This window comes from Scyliorhinus torazame, chromosome 2 (assembly GCF_047496885.1).
Source record: "Scyliorhinus torazame isolate Kashiwa2021f chromosome 2, sScyTor2.1, whole genome shotgun sequence".
NCBI lineage: Eukaryota > Metazoa > Chordata > Chondrichthyes > Carcharhiniformes > Scyliorhinidae > Scyliorhinus > Scyliorhinus torazame.
This window is the reverse complement of record NC_092708.1, coordinates 12,579,619-12,600,052: the sequence shown is the minus strand read 5'-3', so window position 1 is coordinate 12,600,052 and position 20,434 is coordinate 12,579,619. Positions and strand designations below refer to the sequence as shown.

General features: G+C 50.0%; 1 protein-coding gene across 1 annotated transcript; it reads left to right on the top strand.

Annotated features, from left to right (window-relative positions):
- The first annotated feature begins 2,397 nt into the window (after positions 1–2,397).
- Positions 2,398–5,620, top strand: gpbar1 (G protein-coupled bile acid receptor 1). The gene has a single exon (XM_072495040.1). It carries the CDS (start codon positions 2,850–2,852, stop codon positions 3,801–3,803), a length of 954 nt encoding a protein of 317 aa, XP_072351141.1. The 5' UTR covers positions 2,398–2,849; the 3' UTR covers positions 3,804–5,620.
- The last annotated feature ends 14,814 nt before the right edge of the window (positions 5,621–20,434 follow it).

Below are 20,434 nucleotides of genomic sequence, written 5' to 3'. Positions count from 1 at the left end.
CAATCAAAAAATCAATCAAAGGATTTGGGTGGTTTATATATGGAATACCAAGGAGTGAGATTCTTGTCTGGAAGCAGTCCATGTCCAAATGCAGCAATTGTACAATATTCAGTTTTGGGCTGATCAGTGGCAACTAATATTCATGCCACACAATCGCCTGGCAATGACCATCTCCAACAAGAGAGAATCTAACCATCACCACTTGATATTCAATGATGTTCCCATCACTGAATCCTTCCTCTAACGAATAAATAATCAAGGGGTTTGGGAGGCTCAAATGTAGAATGACAGATTTTAACAGTCCTGTCACAGAAGGGACACAGTGGTATTGTGTCTTGGGCTATTAATCCAGACAGCCAGGATAATGCTCTGGGGACCCGGGTTCGAGTCCCACCACGAGAATTTGATCTCAATAAAAACCTGGAATTAAAACTCTGATGATGACCATGAAATGAATTGTTGTTTAAAAAAAAAAACCCATCTGGTTCACTATTGTCATGGGGCAACACGGTAGCACAGTGGTTAGCACTGTTGCTTCACAGCTCCAGGGTCCCAGGTTCGACTCCCCGCTGGGTCACTGTCTGTGCGGACTCTGCACGTTCTCCCCGTGTCTGCGTGCGTTTCCTCCGGGTGCTCCGGTTTCCTCCCACAAGTCCCGAAAGACGTGCTGTTGGGTGAATTGGACATTCTGAATTCTCCCTCTGTGTACCCGAACAGGCGCCGGAATGTGGCGACTCGGGGCTTTTCACAGTAACGTCATTGCAGTGTTAATGTAAGCCTACTTGTGACAATAATAAAGATTATTATTGTATTATTTAGGGAAGGAAATCTGCCTTCTTACCTGGCCTGACCTACATGTGACTCCAGACCCACAGCGATGTGGCAAAGTCAGCAATGCCGCTGAATGGATAAAAGAGTCAGTATCTCAGCCAGCATAAGTCGCCTATTCCTAATTACCCATCAGAAGGTGGTGGTGAGTTGCCTTCTTGAATCGCTGCCCTCCCTGAGATGTAGGTACTCCTACTGTGCTGTTAGGGAGTGAGTTCCAGGATGTTGCCCCGGCGACAGTGAAGGAACGGCCGATATATTTCCCAGTCAGGGTGGTGAGTGACTTGGAGGGGAACCTCCAGGTGGTGGGGCTCCCGGCTATCTGCTGATATACCTCTGTGTGAGTTATAGATTCACACAGATGTTTGGGTTGAGGATTTAAAATACCACCAGTCACAAAATAAATGAACATTTTGAATGCTTTGCGTCCTTTTAAAAAAAAAACATTTAGGGTATCCAATCGTTTTTCCAATTAAGGGGCAATTTAGCGGCCAATCCACCTGCCCCACACACACCACACTACCCCACGCAAACACGGGGAGAATGTGCAAACTCCACACGGACAGTGACCCACAGCCAGGATCGAACCTGGGACCTCGGCGCCATGAGGCAGCAGTGCTAACCACTGCGCCACTGCGCTGCCCAAGTTTAAGACCATAAGATCAGAAGACATAGGAGCGGAAGTAAGGCCATTCGGCCCATCGAGTCCACTCCACCATTCAATCATGGCTGATTTCAACTCCATTTACCCGCTCTCTCTCCATAGCCCTTAATTCCTCGAGAAATCAAGAATTTATCAACTTCTGTCTTAAAGACACTCAACGTCCCGGCCTCCACCGCCCTCTGTGGCAATGAATTCCACAGACCCACCACTCTCTGGCTGAAGACATTTCTCCTCATCTCTGTTCTAAAGTGACTCCCTTTTATTCTAAGGCTGTGCCCCCGGGTCCTAGTCTCCCCTGCTAATGGAAACAACTTCCCTACGTCCACCCTATCTAAGCCATTCATTATCTTGTAAGTTTCTATTTGATCTCCCCTCAACCTCCTAAATTCCAATGAATATAATCCCAGGATCCTCAGACGTTCATCGTATGTTAGGCCTACCATTCCTGGGATCATCCGTGTGAATCTCCGCTGGACCCGCTCCAGTGCCAGTATGTCCTTCCTGAGGTGTGGGGCCCAGAATTGCTCACAGTATTGCAGTTTGCCAGGAGTTAAAAAGAATGAAGCCGGTGCCTTTTACTGAGACCATTGGTCCACAATGTCCTGAGGAGGGGGTGGATATAGAGACACTGAGTGATTGGTGATTGGTCAATGGTCTCTCAATAGCAGCAGCGTGCGTTTCACTATCTGATCAAACAGCTCCACTCGCTCTATTTTCTGAAATGTGGTTTGTTCTGTGTAGGAGCTCATTTGCGGTTATTTCAATTGGTTTTTAGCTGCAGTGCTGGGGACTGTCTATTTGCAGCAGGTTGTGAGAGTGTGGGCGGGCGAGGATATTTAAAACCTGGATCCAGGCTGCGACTGGTCTCGCTTCCTACTTGGAGGTTGATGCTGGATTTTACTGTAACTTCCTGCAGGTCATCGTCAAAGCTGAACGACTTCTCTGTGAAAGAAGCTTCCTTTTCCGAAGAAAGGCCGGGGTGGTTACAGCAGGACAGAGCGGCACTCTTTCCATTCACTGCTCAGAGTTAAAGAGAAGCTTTCTCCCCGGCCGGAGTTACGAGGGAGGTGTTGGAGGGAGGAATGAGGATCAGGATTGATGTGAATCAATCCACACAGAGATTGAGCTCCCAGGATTTGCAGCTTTGAAACAACAACCCTGATCATTCCTGGGGCGATGTTCACTGGAAGCAGATGATTGCTGGTGAGTGGGTTTTGTCCTAATTCTTAGAAGAAATTGATTTTCCGTTTATAAGCTATTCGACTGCCCTTGTACGAAGACCTTGGAAACTGAACTGTCCCCAATCTGTTCCTGGTCCTGGGGTGCCAGTCCGCATCTGGAGTACAGGGTGTGGAATATGAATGAGAGCTGGGATGATTGCTTCAACCATTCAAGCCCCGACACTTGTTTTGCCTCCCAGAAGGCCCTGATCGATATGCTCTCAGCTCCTCTCTCCAGCATCATCATCGTGGGCAACCTGGTCATCATCGCGGGCATCGTCGGCAACAGGAGGCTGCACAGTCCCGCCAACTACTACTTGCTGAGCTTGCTGCTGTCTGACTTGTGGACAGGCCTCATCCTCCCCTCCTTCCCCAGGATGAGCTTGAAGAGTGGGTTTTCCTTCCAGGTCTGCTTCTTCTTTCACACCTTCCCGAACTTCATCTTCCTCGCGTTCCTCTCCAACCTGCTGGTGGTCCACTACGACAGGTACGTTTGCATCATCCATCCTTTTCATTATGGCGTCTCTTGGATTCACAACTGCGTCCCTGTCGTTATTTTGACTGCCTGGGCCCTGCCCCTGATTTTCGCCTCACTGCCTCTGGTCGGTTGGAATAGCTGGAGCCCGGGTACCACGCTCTGCTATTTCAAATTTGTTTTCCCTCCGGCTTACATCTACCTGGAGACTTACGGCCTGCTCATCCCTTCGATCCTGGCCATCACAGCGATGACTGCCCGGGTGCTCCATGTGGCGCGGGGTCAGATGGAAACAATTAAGAAGATGCACAGGGTAGTCCAGAGCGATGCAACCTCACTGGAGCGGCAACTGGATTTCAAATATGCCAAGTGTATCATTGGGTTCTTCTTCATCTTCCTCGTTTGCTGGGTTCCCTACATTGTATTCATCCATGTCTCCTTCTTTGTGAGGAATATTGGAACCAGGACCCACATCATCCTTTCCTGTCTAGGGACCAGCAGTGCTGCTGTCATCCCCTTTGTCCTGGTCATCAATAACAGGGAGTACTTTGACCTGTGGAGAAAGGTTTTCCAAAGAGTTGGCCGATGTTGTGCCAAAGACGAGGACTTGAACTGAAATGTTTGTTTTGCTGTGTGAAATTCATTTTATCGGTTTATTTTTTTCCCAGTTTCGTACGTGCCCGCCGCATGTGGCTTCAGGCCTCCCACTCCGAACCCAGGCTGAGGCCCCAGTGCGACAGGGTGCGGCATTGTCGGAGGTGCCATCTTTCGGATGAGGCTCTGTTTGCCCTCCAGGGTTCCCGTGGCCTCTCCTGTCTGAGGAAGGGTATCGGAGCCCTCACGACTGGAAAAATAGCGGCAAGCGGTGGAGTAATGCAGCAGGTCGGGAAGCATGCGTGGAAAGAGAAACAGAGTTAACGTTTCTGCTTGAGATTAATTATGGTGAATGGTCATTGGACCTGGAATGTTAACTCTGGTTCCCGACAAAGTTTTTCCAGCATTTTCTGTTTTATATTTCCGATCTCCGGCATCGCAGTATTTTGTTTCTCTGTTAGAGTTCTCTACAGTGTCCTCAACCCACAACACCACAGCAGACAATCTAACAATGATCACATTGTTGCTGTTGGAGCAAACTCTGCACAAATTGGCCGTCCTGCTTACTACAATATTCTTCAAAAAAAGGACTTTACTGGTTGCAAGCACTCGAGCTGCATCAGGAAGTAGTGAGATAGCGATCATGAGCCTTGGCTGATACAGGGATTTGGTAACTGAGGGGGTCAGTGTATCCACTTTATAAAAGTAAATTTAGAGTACCCAATTCTTTTTGTCCAATTAAGGGGCAATTTAGCGCGGCCAATCCACCTACCCTGCACATCTTTGGGTTATGGGGGTGAAACCCACGCAGACACGGGGAGAATGTGCAAACTCCACACGGCCAGTGCATCTACTTCAATCTATAACATAGAAGCAAAAACAATATCTGGAAATAAATTATTTATTCACTTAAACCCAACTGAGATTCAAATTTATATTTTATTTGTTCATTCGTCTGGGGGATAAGTTCTATTTGGCACATTTTTAATTTGCTTCGAATTGAACAGGCTCAGACCCTTGCACACTTAGTTTCTGTTCCTTAAGATTTGGGGTTTGGCTGTGAATGCGATTTCTAACCTTTCGTTGAACTGGAGCTGGAGCTTTGAATGTTTCAGATCCTGTTTACAATCCCACAGAGGAGGCAATGGCGTAACGGTGTTGACACTGGGCGAGCAATACAGAGACCTGAGATAATGCCCTGGGGACCTGCCAATCCCACCAGGGCAGATGTTCACATTTGAATTCAATAAACAGCTGGAATTAAAAAGTCTAATGATGACCATGAAACCATTGTCGATTGCCGGACTCCAGACCCACAGCAATGTGATTCACTCTTAACTGTCTCTCAAATGGCCGAACGAGACACTCAGTTCAAAGGCAATGTAAAAAAAGTTGGTGGAGGTTTCGAAGGTTCTTCATGGTGTTGGCGGGGCGGCACGGTAGCACAGTGGTTAGCACAGTTGCTTCACAGCGCCAGGGTCCCAGGTTCGATTCCCGGCTTGGGTCACTGTCTGTGCGGAGTCTGCACGTTCTCCCCGTGTGTGCGTGGGTTTCCTCCGGATGCTCCGGTTTTCTCCCACAAATCCCGAAAGACGTGCTGTTAGGTGATTTGATAATTCTGAATTTTCCCGCAGTGTACCCGAACAGGCACCAGAGGATTGCGATTAGGGGATTTTCACAGTAACTTCATTGCAATGTTAATGTAAACCTACTTGTGATAATAAAGATTATTAATATTATCATTATCTTTGGCGTGCACAGTTGATTGAGTGAATAAACTAAAGCGATGGAGAGGCAGGGAGAAGCAAACAGAAAACAACTAGTCAGTGACTGGAAATAATTTATCGCACTTAAATCAATAAAGAGTCTTTGGATTTCTAACTACTTGTCAATTCATTGAAATGGCTCAGAATGAATGAAGCTTTGAAATGTGGCATCACATTTTAGTCTTATATCAGTGGTGGTATCATAGAATCATAGAATTTACAGTGCAGAAGGAGGCCATTCGGCCCATCGAGTCTGCACCGGCTCTTGGAAAGAGCACCCCACCCAAGGTCCACACCTCCACCCTATCCCCATAACCCAGTAACCCCACCCAACAATTTTGGACACTATGGGCAATTTATCATGGCCAGTCCACCTAACCCGCACATCTTTGGACTGTGGGAGGAAACCGGAGCACCCGGAGGAAACCCACGCACACACGGGGAGGATGTGCAGACTCCGCACAGACAGTGACCCAAGCTGGAATCGACCCTGGGACCCTGGAGCTGTGAAGCATTTGTGCTATCCACAATGCTACTGTGCTGCCCTGACAAATGCATGTCAGAAATGGTGCCACATGTAAATTACATGTAAAAGAGATTGTATCCCATGTGATATAGTAATACTGTCAGGAAGTGGCATTAATATGGAAGATTGGCCATAATGTTATTGACTGGTGGGTCAGGATGGAGGGGCAGGGGGGGGACTCCAGCTCCCCATGTTCCCCTTTGATTTGATTCGATTTATTATTGTCACATGTATTAGTATGCAGTGAACAGTATTGTTTCTTGCATGCTGTACAAACAATGCGTACCGTACATAGGGAAGGAAGGAGAGACTGCAGAATATAGTGTTACAGTTATAGCAAGGTGTAGAGAAAAGATCAACTTAATACGAGTTCATTCAAAAGTCTGATGGCAGTAGAAGCTGTTCTTGAGTCGGTTGGTATGTGACCTCAAACTTTGGTCTCCTTTTCCTGAGGGAAGAAGGTGGAAGAGAGTATGTCCGGGGTGCGTGGGGTCCTTAATTACGCTGGCTGTCTTTCCGAGGCAGCGGGAATGATAGATAGTCAATGGGAGGCTGGTTTCCGTGATGGACTGGGCTACATTCACGACCTTTTGTAGTTTCCTGCGGTCTTGTTCAGAGCAGGAACCAAACCATACATGTCAAAATTAGAATTCTGTGTGAACGACATGTTGAACCTGGTCACAGTAAGAGTGACAATCTTGGATTGTCATAAAAATTAATGACCTTTAGGGAAGGACATCATCTGTCCTTACCCAGTCTGGGGTAAGACGTGACTCGCGCCCCACACAAACACGGCTGTCTCTCAGAGTGTTACTCAGATGTCTGAAATCTATGACGGTTTAAGAGAGTGATTCATGGCCACAGCCTTCTCAGGGGCAGTAGGGATGGGCATAATTGCTGACCTTTCCAGCAACATCCACATCCTCAGAATGAATATTAAAAGAGTTAATTGTGAACAGTAATTCCCAGCCCAATGGTCCCAAAGTAACTGATGTAAAATCTTTGAATGGTATCAAGCTGGGATTGGCTCCTTGGGAATCTCGGTTGGGGTGAGTGCTTCTACCCACTGCCCAGTAGTTTGCTGGTTATGGTCAGTGCATTGCTGGTTATATAACCGTGGTCAGTGGGTTGCTGGTTACATAATAGGCTTGGCCAGTGAGTTACCATAGAATTTACCAGAGAATTTACAGTGCAGAAGGAGGCCATTCAGCCCATCGAGTCTGCACCGGCTCTTGGACAGAGCACCCTTACCCAAGGTCAACACCTCCACCCTATCCCCATAACCCAGTAACCCCACCCAACACTAAGGGCAATTTTGGACACTAAGGGCAATTTATCACGGCCAATCCACCTGACCTGCACATCTTTGGACTGTGGGAGGAAACCGGAGCACCCGGAGGAAACCCACATACACACGGGGAGGATGTGCAGACTCCGCACAGACAGTGACCCAAGCCGGAATCGAACCTGGGACCTTGGAGCTGTGAAGCAACTGTGCTAACCACTATGCTACCGTGCTGCCCGTTGCAGGTTATGTATGGTTAGTGGGTTCATAGAACCATAGAAACCCTATGCAGAAGGTGGCTATTTGGCCATCGAGCCTGTCCCAACCCCCTGAAAAAGCACCCTAACTAGGATCACCTCCACCCTATCCTTGCAACCCCACCTATCCTGCACATCTTTGGACGCCAAGGGGCAATTTATCGTGGCCAATCCACCTAAACTGCACATCATTGGACTGTGGGAGGAAACGTATCCAACCCCGGATTAATTACACAATTAAAATCCCCCCCCACCCCCACCCACTTATTAGCTGGTGAGATTTCAAATCCGGAATCACCCCTAATTATATCCTGGGGGTTACCATTGATCAGAAACTGAACTGGACCCAGCCATATTAATAATGTAGCTACCAGGGCAGGTTAAAGGCTGGGAATCCTGCGGTGAGTAACTCACCTCCTGACCCCCCAAAGCCTGTCCACCATCTACAAGGCACAGGTCAGGAGTGTAATGGAATCCTCTCCACTTGCCTGGATGAGCGCAGCTCCAACAACACTCAAGAAGCTCAACACCATCCAGGACAAAGCAGCCCCGCTTGATTGCTCCCCTTCCACAAACATTCACTCCCTCCACCATCGACACAGTGGCAGCCGTGTGTACCGTCTACAAGATGCACTGCAGGAACTCACCAAGGTTCCTCAGGCAGCACCTTCCAAACCCACCACCACTACCGTCTAGAAGGACAAAAGCAGCAGATACCTGGGAACCCCACCACCTGGAGGTTCCCTTCCAAGTCACTCACCGCCCTGATTGGGAAATATATCGGCCGTTCCTTCACTGTCGCTGGGGCAACATCCTGGAACTCCCTCCCTAACAGCACAGTGGGTGTACCTACACCTCTGGGACTGCTGCGGTTCAAGAAGGCAGCTCACCCCCACCTACTGAAGGGTAATTAGGGATGGGCAATAAATGCTGGTCTAACCAGCGACGGTAACATCCCGTAAATGAATTAAAAAAAAAACTCTTCCCAAATCCAATTGTGCACATACATGCTCAGCAAAACCCCTGGCGTCTCACTAACGCCCCACTCACTGTCACAAAACTCCCAGTCTCGCACCGCCCTGGCCCCCCTAAACCCCATTTTCTTGCTCCACAAAATGGTAAACCATCTTGACTTAAAACCCGAGAGAAATACTTGCCCCGCCCATTCCTTCCTCAACCTCACCTGGGGCTGGAGTCTCTGCCGGCGGGATGCTCCGTTTTGCCGGCAGTCCGGGGGTTTTCCCGATGGCGTGGGGCCGCCCCACAATGGGAAACCCCATTGACCGGCCGGTGAAACGGAGCATCCCGCTGGCGGGGTGCAACGGAAATGTGGCGCGGCGGGGCGGAGAATCCAGCCCTTGACCTTTCACCTGGAGGTGCGTGTCCTGCAAGAAAATCACCTCCCCCCCTCAAACTCTTCAGGTGCGCGGACACACCTGGGACCTCTTGACCGGCCCATTCAGCCCCTGGACATTCCGTGTCACAATTCTCACCGGAGGCCTCTGCCTCCCCTCCCCACCCCCCTAGTGTCCGCCATCACCCCCCCCCACCCCTCCCCCCCCGCCCCCCCCCCCCCCCCCGCCCCCCCGCCATCATTCAATCTCATTCCTGCATGTAGTCAATTGTTGCTGGAGATTTTTTAAAATGTCCAATTTTAACATTCATTTTCACGTTTCTTCTCTCTTTCAATTCAGTGCTTCTTTCTTTCGCTTTATTTTTCTTTCTGTCGCTGAGTTGATTCCAATTCACCCACTGTCCTTCCCCACCATCCCCCACGTTTATTTCTCTAGTTGTGAGGTACGTTTGGGCGGGCTGGGGCGTTCTCTTTGGAACGGCTGAGGGGAGATTTCAATGAGGTGGATGAAATTGTGAGAGGCTTTGAATGAGTGGATGGGAAGGTCCTATTCCCTTTAGCAGCGAGGTCAATACTGAGGAGGGCAGGGGTTTGAAGTCATTGATAGAAGTATTGGAGGGGAGTTGAGGAGGTACTTTAACGCCGATCGGGTGTTTGAGGGCTGGACCTGACTGCCTGAAACGATTGCGACCGGCAGAAAGCCTTCATTGCAGTGAAGAAAACTGTCCGGAAATGCACGTCAATAGCTGAAACCCACAGGGTTCTGGACTAATAGCTCCAGGGTAGGATTAGACCAGAAGCTCTTTTTTTGACTTGCACAAAGCACTTGCCTCCTCTGCGGCACACACTGTGTTTTTATGTTTCAAATCTGATTGGTTAAGGAGCTAGACTGTTGGCCCAATTGTTCACTGGGGCCGGCACGGTGGCACAGCGGTTAGCACTGTTGCTTCACAGCTCCAGGGTCCCTGGTTCGATTCCCGGCTTGGGTCACTGTCTGTGTGGAGTCTGCACGTTCTCCCCGTGTCTGCGTGGGTTTCCTCCGGGTGCTCCGGTTTCCTCCCACAGTCCAAAGACGTGCAGGTTAGGTGGATTGGCTGTGCCAGTTTAGTGCCAGGTTGGGTGGGGTTGTTGGGTGACAGGGAGGATGGGGTGGAGGCGTGGGCCTAGGTGGGGTGCCCTTTCCAAGGGCTGGTGCAGACTATATGGGCCGAATGGCCTCCTTCTGCACTGTAAATTCTATAAGTCCCCAGTGTTACTTGGCAAACTCACTCTCCCAGTAGGTTACAGGGCAAAACATTATTGGTGCTGATATAAGTCTAACTGATGGGGCAGGCTGTACCATGTTCTGTAAATACAAGATTCGCTGGATGTTTTACATCAGGGGCTGAGCACCGCCCCCCCCCCCCCCCCCCCCCCGCCCGCCCACCCAAGAGGCAGGAATTGTGAAACATAGAATTCTCTAACTGACACTGTGACGTCGTAGAGAGCAGAGTAAGAGTGACTCATATTTTCTGTTGCTTCACAGATTGGCCAAGGGCTCAGTCAGCACTGGGTGAGGAGTGAGATGTACCAGATGGCCCGGCCAAGGCTTTGAGAAACAGAACTAAAATCCTGGAATGCAGCAGGGCAGTGTCGCATGACGAGCCTTGAATCGGTCTGTCCACAACTTTGATGGAAATTCCCACAGTCTCTCCGTCTGAGGGAATCCTCGCAGGTCCTGGTCCAGTCTGAGATTCATCCCTCTCCAAGCCTCAGGAACCTGTTCCCTCCCCCTCCCAGTGAATCGCAGTGCCAAGGGGCCTGGGTGTCAGAGGGAGGGGGGGGGGGTTGGGGTCACTCTGCCCTGCCCCCAACCACCCAGGGGTATGTAATGGCTTGGGAGCCCCCCCCCAAGTGCCGTTAGGCCTGGTTCATCTTTGTGAGGGCCTGTGCTAATCAGCCCCTGGTCCATGCCTCACTGGCGAGGCCTTCTGCTCTCAGGCCCCGGGACAATCCAGCGCAGACATATTGAAAGAAGCGGTATGGCTCACCCAGCAAGGGTGAGATCAGATTGGATGAATCCCGCGAGGCGTCTCCGGGGTGAGATTCGGCAGCTTTGTCGTGTCACCAAGTCGGTCGCAGCGAGGCCAGTAAATTGCGGCCATAGTACAGGAAATGTAATAGCGCAGAGCAAGATCCCAAAAACAGCAATGTGATATGAGCCAGATCATCTGTTTTTTAGGGATGTTGATTGGGAAATAAATATCATCCGGGAAAGCCCTTCTTCTTTCAATGGCACCACGGGATCTTTTCTGAGGGCGGATGGGGCCTCAATCATCTGAAAGACAGCATCTCAGCCAGTGCAGCGTTCCCTCAGTGCTGCACGGGAGAGTCAGCACCTGCTCACGTTCCTGGAGGTGGGCTCAAACCCTCGACCAGCTGGTTCAGAGGTGAGAGGGAGGGCTACCCAGAGACATGGCGGCCAACGCTCCGGGTTAGTCCACGCGGTTCCGTACAGGGAAGATTCCGGGTGCTACACCAATGGAGGGCCAGCTGTACTCACAAGCTTCATCAGGGGGTGGCCAATCATGAAAAGACGTCATCCGCTACTTCCTGCCCCACTGGAGATCATCACAACCCAGAAGGCAGAGAGTAGCAATGGAAGGGTGCTTTTCTGATTGGAGGACTGTGACTAGTTGCTCTTTTTAACTGGACACTGATATGACACTTATTAATGATGATATTGCTTTTCAGAGTCGCCAGGTATCATATGATACCACCACAAGGTTTTACCGGATATCGATCAAAGACCAAACAACCAGTTAGCCAGTTCAAGTTCAATGACAGTTTATTTACTCACAAGAATTACTTCGACATGCAACATAAAACACTACAAGCTAAATTACACCTAACACTACAACAACCTGTACTTAATGTCAGGCACCCGGCTTTATGCAGAGGACCAAGGCCTTTGTCCGGATCTTGCGTGGCTGGGTCTGGAGAAGTGACTTCGTTTCTGCTGGGCTCATCCGTCTGGTAGCGATCGTTGGTCTTGAACTTGTCTTCTGGTCGTGGTGCTGCACTTGGTTGGGCATAGGCCGGGAGAGACCGAGCGCCGGGGCCAAGAGAGACTGAACACGTGGCAGTGTCTCTCTTTATCTTTCTGGGGTTTCACGCTCTTTTGGGCGGTCCTTAGCTTTGGACCCAATAATTCGGCAGGCTCCGATTACTGCCTTCGATTTTGGCCAATAAAGGGGCGGGTGCCTTGATGGCGGGGCGTGTCCTGAGCGGTCATTGACCGTGGCTTTTTGGGCTCCCTGAGCAAAGGGAGTGGCGCCGATGAGTCTGTTTCTGTATCTGTTACCTGAGTACATGTCTTTTGCTCTGGGGAAATGGGCCATTAGAATGCAAAGTAGCTGGGGGTTTCGATAGCGTCTAGTTATCTGAGTTACCAATATACATAAGCTCTGAGTGTCTGAGTCCTGGGTTGACCATATTGCCCATGGTCCTTTGCAGGTGGCCATATTTCCTGGGGTCCTTTGTAAGTGGCCATCCCAGATGGCTACAGACTAGTGGTGTTCCGCAGGGATCAGTGCTGGGACCTTTGCTCTTTGTAGTATATATAAATGATTTGGAGGAAAATGTAACTGGTCTGATTAGTAAGTTTGCAGACGACACAAAGGTCGGTGGAATTGCGGATAGCGATGAGGACTGTCAGAGGATACAGCAGGATTTAGATTGTTTGGAGACTTGGGCGGAGAGATGGCAGATGGAGTTTAATCCGGACAAATGTGAGGTAATGCATTTTGGAAGGTCTAATGCAGGTAGGGAATATACAGTGAATGGTAGAACCCTCAAGAGTATTGACAGTCAGAGAGATCTAGGTGTACAGGTCCACAGGTCACTGAAAGGGGCAACACAGGTGGAGAAGGTAGTCAAGAAGGCATACAGCATGCTTGCCTTCATTGGCCGGGGCATTGAGTATAAGAATTGGCAAGTCATGTTGCAGCTGTATAGAACCTTAGTTAGGCCACACTTGGAGTATAGTGTTCAATTCTGGTCGCCACACTACCAGAAGGATGTGGAGGCTTTAGAGAGGGTGCAGAAGAGATTTAGCAGGATGTTGCCTGGTATGGAGGGCATTAACTACGAGGAGAGGTTGAATAAACTCGATTTGTTCTCACTGGAACGACGGAGATTGAGGGGCGACCTGATAGAGGTCTACAAAATTATGAGGGGCATAGACAGAGTGGATAGTCAGAAGCTTTTTCCCAGGGCAGAGGGGTCAATTACTAGGGGGCATAGGTTTAAAGTGCGAGGGGCAAGGTTTAGAGGAGATGTACGAGGCAAGTATTTTACACAGAGGGTAATGGGTGCCTGGAACTCGCTACCGGAGGAGGTGGTGGAAGCAGGGACGATAGTGACATTTAAGGGGCATCTTGACAAATACACGAATAGGATGGGAATAGAGGGATACGGACCCAGGAAGTGTAGAAGATTTTAGTTTAGTCGGGCAGCATGGTCGGCACGGGCTTGGAGGGCCGAAGGGCCTGTTCCTGTGCTGTACATTTCTTTGTTCTTTCTTTGTTCAGTCAGCAAGAATGCGAAAAATGGGTTCAGATAAAAACAGCTGCTGAACCGATTAATCTTCTCCTCCCAGATTCTATATTTGGTCCGACTCAAAGTGGCAACCAAGCTCCCTGAGAGTTTGCCAATTTCTGTGTGTGCCGTGTCCCCCCACGCATAATTAACCCCAGCTTAGAAATCTGTCCTTAATCTTTCCGTTTGTATTTTCTCTTCTATCTGCTTTAACATGGCGACAAGCCACAATACACGATGGGGAGTAATTGTGTCGTGTGGTGTCTGTGTTACTGGATTATTAAACCAAAGATTATTGGCACTTTGTGAATTGGAATTCATTCATAACAGGAAAAAGAAATGTCTGGAATAACATGCCAGGGTCTCAGTAAAAGTGATGGCCAAACTGTTAGACTGTGTAAAACCCAGCTGATTGGCTAAACCAGTCAGGGTAGGAAATCTGTCAGTGTTTGTCCCTTGGCTAGTTGAGCCTGTGTGGAGTCTGCACGTTCTCCCCGTGTCTGCGTGGGTTTCCTCCTACAAGTCCCAAAAGACGGGCTTGTTAGATATCCCCAATCCTCTCCATTCCCTGGGGGCGGCACGTGGCACAGTGGTTAGCACTGGGACTACGGCGCTGAGGACCCGGGTTCGAATCCCGGCCCTGGGTCACTGTCCGTGAGGAGTTTGCACATTCTCCCCGTGTCTGCGTGGGTTTCACTCCCACAACCCAAAGATGTGCAGGTTAGGTAGATTGACCACGCTAAATTGCCCCTTAATTGGGAAAAAAAATAATCGGCTACTCTAAATTAAAAAAAAAAATCCTCTCCTTTCCCATACACCTGGAATTAGCAGCTTTTCCGGGAGCGTATACCCTGGTAACGAACGGAACCCGGGTAGTTCTTTCCGTACAAAATCCCGCACCGGTAATTATCGGAATTCACTTTCCCCAAGGCAACTTGAATTTCTCGCGAATCTCCGCCCACTCCGCAATCCGCTCTTCTCGAAACAGGCCCGTCACTCGTCTTACTCCATCCCTTCGCCACCTCTTGTACATTCCGTCCGTCCGTCCCACCCTGGCGCAAACCTGTGATTCACACCCCCCCTCCCAACTTAAAGAGCTTCCTCTTTCCACTTCATTGGGTGAAAGCAGAACTAGGGGGCATAGCCTCAAAATAAGGGGAAGTAGATTTAGGACTGAGTTTAGGAGGAACCTCTTCACTCAAAGGGTTGTGAATCTATGGAATTCCCTGCCCAGTGAAGCAGTTGAGGCTCCTTCATTAAATGTTTTTAAGATAAAGATAGATAGTTTTTTGAAGAATAAAGGGATTAAGGGTTATGGTGTTCGGGCCGGAAAGTGGAGCTGAGTCCACAAAAGATCAGCCATGATCTCATTGAATGGCGGAGCAGGCTCGAGGGGCCAGATAGCCTACTCCTGCTCCTAGTTCTTATGTTCTTATGTTCCTCAGCTGGTTCCAAATCTTTATCAAAGAGACCACCGCCGGGCTATTAGAGGGGTAAACAGGGCAGTTAACGTGGTCACTGCCTCGACCCCTTGCAGAAGTCCTCCTCCACCCATTCCCTTTTTTAAAAAACAATTTAGAGTGCCCAATTCTTTTTTTTTTCCAATTAAGGAGCAATTATAATAATCTTTATTCGTGTCACAAGCAGGCTTACATTAGCACTGCAATGAAGTTACTGTGAAAAGCCCCTCGTCGCCACATTCCGGCGCCTGTTCGGGTACACAGAGGGAGAATTCGGAATGTCCAATTCTCCTAACAGCACTTGTGGGCGGAAACCGGAGCACCCGGAGGAAGTCCACGCAGACACAGGGATAACGTGCAGACTCCGCACAGGCAGTCACCCGAGCTGGGATTCAAACCCAGGATACCGGCGCTGTGAAGCAACAGTGCTAACCACTGTGCTACCGTGCCACCTTCATGGATCACTCAGACCTGCCTCTCTGTTCCCTAACACAAGCCACTCACTTTAATCAAATTATGATAAAGAAGTATGATAAAGTTGAAACTTGACCGTGTAGCCAGTCTCAGACACACCAACGGCAAACTCAACCCTGTGGACCCTGCAAAGTCCAACTGACTAACAGCTGGGGGCTTGTGCAAAAATTGGGGGAGTTGTCTCACACACTAGTCAAGCAACAGCTTGACATACACTCACGGAATCACATCTCACAGATAATGTCCCAGACACCACCCCACCTCAGCTGATGAACCTGCGCTCCTCCATTTAAAAAATGTTTAAAAAAAATATTCTCCTCCTTTTTCTCCCACATTTACACCCATCAACAATAAACAATAATCAGTAAGATATGTCAGTCCCCATAATAACAACAATCCCATCTACCCACCAACCCCCAAACCTCAACCCGCCTGTTTACATAAACAAATGACGGAATCAGGGATTACCCGTAGTCACCCTTAATCTTACACAGCTCTCCCCGCCCTGCCCCCCCCCGCCCCCCCCCCCCCCCACCCCAGGTCTCCAGCTCCTCCTGTCCACTGCCTCTTGTAAAACTCCTCCTCCCAACCTCTGTTCCTTCCTCCCAACTTTCCACCCCGGCTAGACCACTCGGACCCTGTTCTGCCAGGCTCCGATGGCCGCAGCCCCTCCCCCCACCTCACTCCCGTTCACTGGCCGGCTTAAATCGGCCAGCGTGGAGGCCCCCGCCCGGGTCTCTTTCCCCCTTGCCCGGACCTACGAAAGCCCAAAGATCCCCTTTTAGCACACAAACCCCGCATATCCACCTACACCCCAAAGAACTCTCACGCCACACCGGATATCAACTTCCCTTGTCCAAGTATATACAACATTGGCTCCTTTAGTCTCTGCACCCGCGCGCAGTGATACAAAAAAGAAGAAAATACAGTCAGGAGGTTACATCGGCACATGGCCATTCCTCAATTTGTCAGTTCTGCCACAGTCCTTCTGCCTTCGCAAACTCCTCCGCTGCTTCCGCCGTTCCAAAATAAAAGTCCCTGAGCTTGTAAGTCACCCTCAGCTTCGCTGGATATACAATGCCGCACCGCACCTTGCTAATGTACAATGCCCTCTTCACCAGGTTGAAGGCAGCCCGCCGCCTCACCAGCTCCACCGTAAAGTCCTGGTATACACGTATACCAGCTCCAGCCCACTGCACCACCCGCTTCTGCTTGGCCCAGCTCAGGACCTTCTCCTTCACACTGTACCTACGGAAGCACAGAGTCACTGCCCTTGGCGGCTCACTCGCCTTTGGTACAGGCCTCCGCGACCGATGAGCCCGATCCAGTTCATATCGGGAGGGATCCTCCCCCTCCCCCAATAGTTTTGCCAGCATCGCGGCAAAATACTCAGTCGGCTTCGGTCCTTCAACTCCTTCGGGCAGCCCCACAATCCTCAAATTCTGTCGCCTGGATCTGTTTTCCAGGTCTTCCATTTTTCCTCGCAGATCCTAGTTAGTATCCATCACCTTCCGCATCTCTTTCCCCATCGAGGCAAGTTGATCACCGTGCTGCAATAATGTCTCCTCCACTTCCTTCAGCGCCTCCCCTTGCTCTCGCACCTCCGCCACTGCGCTCGCCAACTCCGTCCTCACCGGGGAAACCGCCTCCTCCACCAGCGCACTCAAAACCTCCCTCATCTCCTTCCTCACCGTCTCCATGCATTTCGCAATCTGCGCCAACTGCTTTTCAAATTCCGCAGCCATCACCTTCATTATTTCTTCAGCCGTAAGCAGTGCGGCTTTCCCTGGTGCTCCAGCCTCCATTTTCTTTACTGACCCCGCGGTGACCTTTCCACTCCCCGACGGACCTTCAGCTGTTTTTTTTCCGGCCGTTTTCTTGCTCACCCTCGACATTTTTCTTTGTTCTTTTTTTCCTCCTGTGTCTTCACTGTGCCTCCTCCGTGCCTTCTCCCTGCTTCTGCCGCCTCCGCGGACCCTGGGACCGGGCTTAAAGCCCCGAAAATGCCGTTGCCGAACGGGAGCCCTCCATTGTGCGGCCGCCTCCCGCCCGCCGTCACCGGAAGTCTGCGCTCCTCCATTTTGAACGCCACTTGGAGGAAGCACGGAGGGTGGGCAATGGCGCAGGACGTGCTCTGGGTGGGGGGACTTCACTGTCCATCAACAAGAGTGGATCGGGAATATCATGACTGATCTGAGTCCTGAAGGACATATCTGCCAGATTGGGTCTATGGCAGGGGGTGAGGCAGCCAACAATAGGAAAATAAAACCCGACTTGCCCTCACCCTCACCAATCTAGCTGGTTACAGACTCACCTGTCCCTGGTAGTATTGGTGCCAGTGACCAGTGCACAGTCCTTGTGGAGACAAAGTCCCCTCTTGATACTGAGGCTACCCTCCATTGACAAAGAGCCCTCCGGACTCAAAACGTTAGCCCCCTTCTCTCTCCACAGATGCTGTCAGATCGGCTAAAGATCGCCCAGTATTTCTTGTTTTTGTCCCCTCCATTGTGCTGTGTGGGAACAACATTGTGTTAAATGGAATCGATTCACAACAGATCTAGCAACTCAAACCTCGACTACAATTGGGAATTGTGGGCCATCAGCAGCAACAGAATTGTGCATTGCCACAATCTGCAAGCTCACAGTCCGGCATATCCTCCAATTTCCAAAATTCCCTAAATTCTAGAACAGTCTCAATGGATTGGAAGTTGGCAAATTTTTTTTATTTTTATAATATAAATTTAGAGTACCCAATTCATTTTTTTCCAATTAAGCGGCAATTTAGCGCGGCCAATCCCTGCACATCTTTGGGTTGTGGGGGCGAGACCCACGCAGACACGGGGAGAATGTGCAAACTCCACACGGACAGTGACCCAGAGCCGGGATCGAACCTGGGACCTCGGCGCCGTGAGGCTGCAGTGCTAACCACTGCGCCACCGTGCTGCCCTGGAAGTTGGCAAATGTACCATCCCTATTCGAGAAAGGAGAGAGAGAGAGAAAATGCTGGAATCTATTCGTAAGAAAGTTTCAACAGCCCACTTAGAAAAAGTATAACCAGAGGAAACGGTTTTACAGGAGGGAAACCACGTTGGACAAATTTCTTAATTTTTGAGGATGGAATTAGCACGGTGGATAAAGGGGGACCGGTAAATGTAATATAATCCGGATTTCCACAAGGCATTTGACACCTGGCAGCAGATTCCATCCCTCGGGACAGTCTGACATTGAACCAATCGGTTCACAATCTTGGTGTCACATTTGTTCCTGCCAGGACCTTCTGTTCATGCTATCAGTGAAGCCACCGTCCATTTCCACACCTATTGTTGAATGTTTCCCATCTCTGCCGCTGAAATCCTCTTCTCTAGACTCCAGGCTCAACTATTCCAAAGCACTCCTGGCTAGTCCCGCACACTCGACTCTCGTTAAACTTGAGATGGTCCAAAACTTTGGTGTCTGTGAATTCCGTCCATAAATCTCCCCTCACTTTCCTTCTTCAAGACATCTACCTCTTGGACCAAACTTTGGCTGAACTTTTGGTCATTCTAATTCGAATCCCTGTCATATATTTGGATTATAATGCTGCTGTGAGGCATTATGAATATTTTATTATGGTCATTGGATAGACATATGGACGATAAGGGAATAGTATCGATGGGCTTTAGAGTGGTTTCACAGTTCGGCGCAACACCGAGGGCCGAAGGGCCTGTACTGCGCTGTAATGTTCTATCTTCTATGTTCTAAAGACACTATACAAATATAACTTGTTGTTGTTGAAAGATTCCTTCACTCAAAGGGTGGCGGGCACGGTGGTTAGCACTGCTGCCTCCCAACCCCAGGGACTCGGTTTGATTCCGGCCTAGGGTCACGGTGTGGAGTTTGCACGTTTTCCTCGTGTCTACAATCAGTAAGGATAAACAACAACACCTCCTCCACAATAGTCCTCAACACCGGGGCCCCGCAAGGCTGCGTACTTAGCCCCCTACTCTACTCCCTGTACACACACGACTGCGTGGCAATATTTGGTTCCAACTCCATCTAGAAGTTTGCTGACGATACGACCATAGTGGGCCGGATCTCGAATAACGATGAGTCCGAATACAGGAGGGAGATAGAGAACCTAGTGGAGTGGTGTAGCGACAACAATCTCTCCCTCAACGCCAGCAAAACTAAAGAGCTGGTCATTGACTTCAGGAAGCAAAGTACTGTACACACCCCTGTCAGCATCAACGGGGCCGAGGTGGAGATGGTTAGCAGTTTCAAATTCCTAGGGGTGCACATCTCCAAAAATCTGTCCTGGTCCACCCACACCGATGCTATGAAGTCAAAGTGGCACAGTCCCTCACATTGCCAGGGATACGGGTTCAATTCCGGCCTCGGGTGACTGTGTGGAGTTTATACATTCTCCCCGTGTCTGCGTGGGTTTCCTCCGGGTGCTCCGGTTTCCCCCCACAGTCCAAAGATGTGCAGGTTAGGTGGGCACGGGGAGTGGGCCTAGGGGTGGTGCTCATTCAGACGGTCGGTGCAGACCCCGAGGACCGGAAGGCCTCCTTCTGCACTGTAGCGATATATGGCCCCTAAAGGATTGTGAATCTCTGGAATTCTCCACCCCGGAGGGTTGCGGATTGCTGAATATATTTAAGGCTGGGGTAGACAGAGATTTGGCCTCTCAGGAAATTGGGGAGTGGGCGGGAGAGTGGGGTTGGCATGCGCTGATCAGCCACGATGGTGTTGAGTGGTGCAGCAGGCTCCATGGGGGTGGTGGTCCACACATACCCCTGTCTGCGCCCTCTGCCATTTATCAACAAGCCAAAGGGGCAAACGCTGCTACAATGAGGAGTGCAGAAGACCAGACCAGGAATTACTCAGAATGTGTTACTGCTGCTCCCACTGAGGGTTCTCTCTTTCTCCAACACCCACAGACACGATCCGCTCTCCAAACACCAGGACCTGGCT